Source organism: Eucyclogobius newberryi, unplaced genomic scaffold, assembly GCF_026437365.1.
Source record: "Eucyclogobius newberryi isolate DKJ021-1_F unplaced genomic scaffold, fEucNew1.0.hap1 SCAF_17, whole genome shotgun sequence".
NCBI lineage: Eukaryota > Metazoa > Chordata > Actinopteri > Gobiiformes > Gobiidae > Eucyclogobius > Eucyclogobius newberryi.
The window spans coordinates 28,515,262-28,520,977 of record NW_027315801.1 but is presented as its reverse complement, the minus strand read 5'-3'; the positions used below and the strand labels follow the sequence as shown (position 1 = coordinate 28,520,977).

Here is a 5,716-nt window from a genome sequence, read left to right as displayed (position 1 = left end):
CGTTTCAGTCTGTCCATTCGTTTGGTCATAGTGCCGTGACCCACCTGTATTTAGGTCCTTTATGGACAGCTGGGCAGGTGTGTGCAGGTGCTCCCTCTTATCACTCAGCATCACACAAACCTGCCCCGCTCATGTGATCTAACATAAGTACATGCAATAGAAGTCTCCCTTTCACGCACCGTCATGTCTGTCCTGAAGAACTCATTAAATAAATCACAAAAGCTGTTGAAAGGGGCTATTAACATTGAAGACAAAGGGCGAGTTGGGCATATAAAAGGATTTTTATTTACATGAAAAATACAAGCAAAGGCAAAAATCTCCTCAGTGCCCAGCGTTAAAAAAAAACAAAAAAAAACACAATTTACATCATACAGTGAAGGCACACAGTTATTTGGTCAATGTCCATTAGAAGAAAATAGTGGGGTGTGTAGTTCTGCATCTTGTAGGGGTTGAATCCTGTTGTTGAGGTAAATGCTAACGGTCTATCAGCACCCCGCCTCCGCAGTGCAGGCAGCTGTCCCAACACACAGTTGTCCATATACACTTGCCATGCATGTATCGCATGGTGAGGAATGACAAGCCCCGTACACACTAAACACACCCCAGCAGCTGCAGTGTGGCCAGGGGTCCCGGACCAGCCGGCACCAGACGGGTTTCAGTGGAATTAACTGCATGTCTTTAGCTGCACATAAATCAATCACACATCCCATTGACCAGAACGGCCAATTTTAAAAAGGCATATTTTGTTATTGATGAACACCTTAAGATATGACTGGATGCCACTTCCTGCCACTTCCTGCTATCCAAGAAAGTTTCTAAAATGGCATCTCGCTCCTGAGTGCAAGGAATGTACAGTGTGATTCAGTGAGCTGAGCAGCATCCTGATGCATTGTGTTTGTGCAGGAGGGACATCCGGCTGAAGGTCCGAGAACAGGAGCCGCACTGGTATTTCTTCACCTCAGAGTGAGTTTGGAGATGTGCACGCAGGTTAGAGCGGTCAGCAAACGCCCGGTTACAGTGCTGGCAGGCAAACGGGCGCTCTCCTAGGGGAAAACAAAACAAAACTGTTAGCTGGGTTGCAGAACAAGAGGTCCGCCCTACAGCCTTTGTGTTGTAAATGATCTGACATGAATACTACGCTAACCCCAGATGTCTTTTACATTCATGAGATTAGATTAAACTACGATAATCAATGGAGGCTCAGGGCAGAGGTGCCACAATGAGTCACTTCAATGCTGCTCTTTACAAACCTGTGTGAGTGCGGATGTGTCCCCGAAGCAGCCACGGTCTGGAGAACGCCTTTCCACAAGTGGGACAAACACATGGAAGTGTGTGTGAGCGAATGTGCATCTTCAGAGCCCCCAGGCTGGTATATTCCTTACAGCAGTGTTTGCAGTGGAAAGTTGGCCGTGTCGAGACCTCATGGGACGAAGAGGGGGCATGTGGCACAGGGCTGCATGGAGACGCTTGGTGCTGGGACATCTGATGGTGGGAAAGTGCAGAAAGACTGTTGTAGCTCTTGCTGCAGTACATGCAGTGGAACATGGGGTGGATGGTGTCAGGGCTCGGAGGGTCTGACGTGCGACCCCCATCATCCTCCTCGTCACCGCTGCTGCAGGATGGAGAGCTGCTGCTGAGATCCACAGGGCCCAGTGGAGACGGGGGGAGAGAGGGGGTCACGGTCACAGGGGACAGTGGCAAAGGGAGACTGTTGTCGTTGAAAAAGGAGGTGACTGGATAGTAGGTCAAGACAGATGAGTCTCGGGTTGGAAGCTCAGCTCGTGGAAAACTTTCAGGAATAAATGCTGGGGGGGGAAATAAAAGGAGATGAGAAAAAATAACACCAACATATGACATAATATCTTCTTTGACACCTTGCAAATTGAATGACGCTGACTTTATGACTTTAAGTCTTTGAGGTACAGAAGCTTACCTGCTTGGCTGTCCAGGTGACTCTCCCTGTAACATGGCTTCTTGTTGGTGAAGTATTTCTTGACCAGGAATGAACGAGGCATCTTGGAGTCGCGTTTTCCCCGGAGCGTCAAGCTGGTAAATCTGTAAAAAAAAAAAACTCCTCGCAGCCGAGTCCGTCTTATTGTCCCGGGACACGTTTTTTTCCTTCCAGCGGTGTAAACAGTGAAGTCAAGAGCACTGAGTGTATGAGGCGCACGGGAGCTGCTCGGCCCCTGATATAGCAGGCAGAGGGGCGCAGCAGCCGGGCCGGCCCCCCGCCTCCAGACACACCCCGTGACCCACAGCGCCCCGTCCCCTTTCTCCACAGGTGCCTCATGTGCCCAAAAGTTGCATCAAAGCGCAAACCGAATTGTGCATTTCACGCCAACGGCTTAATGTCATTAACTAAGATTAAGTCATTTCTTGTCTCGATCAGATACAACGCCACAGGGCAGAAGGAAGGATGCACTCTTCATTGATTAGAATTGAATAGTTGAGGTCATTATGGGTTTCATAATGATAAGAAAGTGTGTGCCATAGTGACAATTTAAAACAGACTGGGGGAAAATGGAAAATGTAACAGAAATATGTGACCAATGGGTTAAAACGTTGAGTTCTTCGTGATTAACCAGAATGATGTTTTCAATGATGTTTTCTGTCAGATAAAAGTAGTGTTCTGCTAAAGACACGCGGGATTGTTCGTTAACTCCTGCTCTCTACGGGACGGAGGGGATAAAAAGAGACAGTTCACGACACCAGCTTTGGTCACAGCAAGATGCCAGGTACTATTGACTGGGCTGACGGGAACAATATGATGATTTAGGGGTTTGGGCCCGTCTGTGTGTGTGCCTCCGGGTGCCGTGAAATTCTGGGACTCGGGATCACATGCCGAGAGGGAAATTGCGCTAATGCCTTAATTAGCTCCAGTTAACCGCCAGATTTGGGACCGCTCAACCATAAAACAATAGGATACAACTTGACACAATTGCTGAAAGTAATAATAACTACTGCTACTTTACAAAACGAAACGTATTTGTGGATTTTGCTGTTCCTTTTAACTCGTAGAGATCTGAAGTTTGAGTCAACGTTAGACCAATGGAGATTTTGTATACTTGCGTTAGTTCATTCACAACTAGTTACTCTATAGTGTGACAGTATTGACGTTCATGTATTTATTTACCTGTATTGACACATCAGCTTGTTGTCCCATGACTCTTTTAGTCTACTTTTTATAGAGTTTTTGATTATATCTAACGTTATATCGCTGGATGTTTGACGTAAGGTTGTTTTACCAGTAAGATAACGTAACCTTTATATGTCCCACAATGGGGAAATTCCATTGTTGCAACACAGATCATGCGCAGTAAGTATAATAATAAAAAAACACAGATAACTCATAAAAACACTCTTGTAGAAAAGCCCATATAAAAAAACTCTTAAATATTCTTAATAAAAATAATGATAACACTCTTATTTACAGCAGTTGCTTGTGATTCAGCTGTTTATCGGGTTGTTCCGCGTCTCTTATGTTTAGTTAATGTTCCTTTTTCTTATATATTGATCTGTCTGCATCTCTGTGGTTCTATTTGGTAACATTTACACAAACATAGCGGATTTATTGCGAACAACGGTTGCGTTTTGAAGTTCAACGTGTGAACCGTCCGTGACTAAAGGCTTGGGGACGTGTTACATTTGGGGCCTTGATTAACTTATGATAAACGACTCCTAATTTTCTCCCCCATCAAGTGCGCCTCGGATTCGGGGTGAGGTCCCGCTCGGGTGCGGGACCCCCCGTCCCCCATATGTGCACCTGTTAAAAAAAAAAAAGAGGCGCTATTGTCACTGCATGCCCAAAAGTTCACACATCGTTAGGACGCTTGTTGACGCCGACGCCACGTAGACTGGGGGTCAGGAGGCCAGCACTGCAGTAAAAACATGAGGCAAACATCAGAAACACGTGAAAGTAACCCGAGTTGTACCGCAGAGTGTGGACATGTCTTCAAGTGTCCGCCCGTTAGGCCTGGCTTGAGGCCGAGAGCTCTGCGCGGGCCTATACTTCTGGCGTTTATAGTCATTTTATTAGGCTGTGATGTTTTGTTTGGTTATACATATGACACTATAACCGTTCCACATAAACGCTGTGCAGACTTTGTGTAAAACAGCTGACCACACAGGACTGGATTTGCTCATTCAATAAGAGCAGTGTCTCTCCAAGTCAGCCCCAAGTCAGCCCCCCCACTCATATCTCATAATAACATGTATTTGCTCTTGTTTACTGGTTTAATCCTCTTTTACTTGTTGTTTGGACCCGGTTTAATTCTAGGATACTCCTGGTTCAGATAAGACCCGCTTGGCACTATTATCTTGTCCGTGGGTAGAAATGAACCAATTACAAATACTCACTGTCACTGTAATTGAGTAGATTTTTTTTTGGTACTGTGTATTTTTGAGTAGGTTTATGAAGGTGTACTTTTTACTTGTGATGAAGTAAAATTCTAACCATGCAAACTCCAAACTGGTCCAAACTCTTACTGCTGCATTCCCACGAACATAAATAACTCACTACAATTAACTAAACTGAATTATCCCTAAAACTGTTTCATGAATCAGGTTTTGTACATAAATGTTTCTTTAAACTTTCACTGTGTTAAAAGTAACTTGTACTCTACATGTGTACTTTTTACTTTTGCTTTTTGGCAACAATACTTTTACTTGTAATTAGCCATGTAACTACTTTACTTACAAATATTAAATAATCTACTCTTTGCACTACTGGTCTAGTCCTAGTTTATGGATCAGCAGTTTGGCAGAGTATTGTTGCTTATGCCTTTATTTTTCACTAATATCTATACAAAGTCTAATATTTGTATAGTTTTTATATTTTCTTTATTGAAAAAGATCTAGTGTGGGGATTTTGTAGCCCCTCGAGGCACCTGCTGTTGTGATTTTGGGCGTAACAAAAATAAATTGAATTGAATAAACCTTCGTCTACCTGATAGTTGTCCATAGTCTACAGAATAAAATGGATGTGAAAAAATACAAAATCAAACAATGTTGTTGTTGCTCAATAGAGGTTGTGCATACATTCACTTACATGGCAGCTCTTTGAATGTGCTCTAGTGCCATTCAGTCCATTCAAACAGGTGATAATTTGCCACTCAAGCACATTTACATTTCATGTTTATGCAGTTGCTTCTCCTTGTTTCTATTGAATGACAACAACAGCACAGGTTAATCTATAGTTCTCAAACGTACTGTGCTCTTTGTCCATAGGCTGTAATCAGGCAAAGGGCAAAGGTAATCAAACGATTGTTAATGGGGGATGAGACAAATACTGTGAAGGAAATATTTTAAGATGAATCATCATCTCATTTCAATTTCAGCTTCTAGTCTTGAAACTGTACCTTCCAATTTGTAAAGAAAAAGGCCCTCTAATTTTTCCTCCTGATGATTTATTTGTTCTTTCTAGCACCAAGTGTGAGGGAAGTTAGAGCGGTTCAGACAAAGACAACTTGTCAGGAGATAAGACCATCCCAGAAGGATGTGGTACCTGCACTCTAACCAGCACTAGCAAACAGTTTTATACTAAACCCATTTAAAAGACAGATTGTTAAAATTCGTTTTCAATTAAATAAAATTTAGTTTCCACTGTATCACGCATACATACACATATACACACATACACAAACTATCCATATATCCATAAACACAGACTTCCAGATACACACACACACACACACACACACACACATACATACATACA

The 5,716-nt window shown here is 43.2% G+C and overlaps 1 protein-coding gene across 2 annotated transcripts; it reads right to left on the bottom strand.

Annotated features, from left to right (window-relative positions):
• Positions 1-262: 262 nt before the first annotated feature.
• On the bottom strand, positions 263-2,056 carry snai1b (snail family zinc finger 1b). 2 transcript variants are annotated; one of them, XR_011927139.1, is made up of 4 exons: positions 1,934-2,056; positions 1,251-1,805; positions 791-1,043; positions 263-760 (listed from the first exon to the last, which is right to left on the bottom strand). XR_011927139.1 is itself a non-coding variant. In XM_072449804.1 (3 exons), exons 1-3 carry the CDS (start codon positions 2,013-2,015, stop codon positions 862-864), a joined length of 819 nt encoding a protein of 272 aa, XP_072305905.1. In that variant the 5' UTR covers positions 2,016-2,056; the 3' UTR covers positions 263-861. The 2 variants fall into 2 exon arrangements, 1 of the variants encoding a protein (XP_072305905.1); XM_072449804.1 differs by having other exon boundaries at positions 263-1,043.
• Positions 2,057-5,716: the final 3,660 nt, after the last annotated feature.

What these genes read in the sequence shown, in the direction of transcription:
- snai1b (XM_072449804.1), bottom strand. Translation starts at nt 2,015, where the DNA reads ATGCCTCGTTCATTCCTGGTCAAGAAATACTTCACCAACAAGAAGCCA. An exon ending in TCACCTGGACAGCCAAGCAG is followed by an intron (nt 1,806 to 1,933) that starts GTAAGCTTCTGT and finishes TTCCCCCCCCAG; the next exon opens with CATTTATTCCTGAAAGTTTT. An exon ending in ACACATCCGCACTCACACAG is followed by an intron (nt 1,044 to 1,250) that starts GTTTGTAAAGAG and finishes GTTTTCCCCTAG; the next exon opens with GAGAGCGCCCGTTTGCCTGC.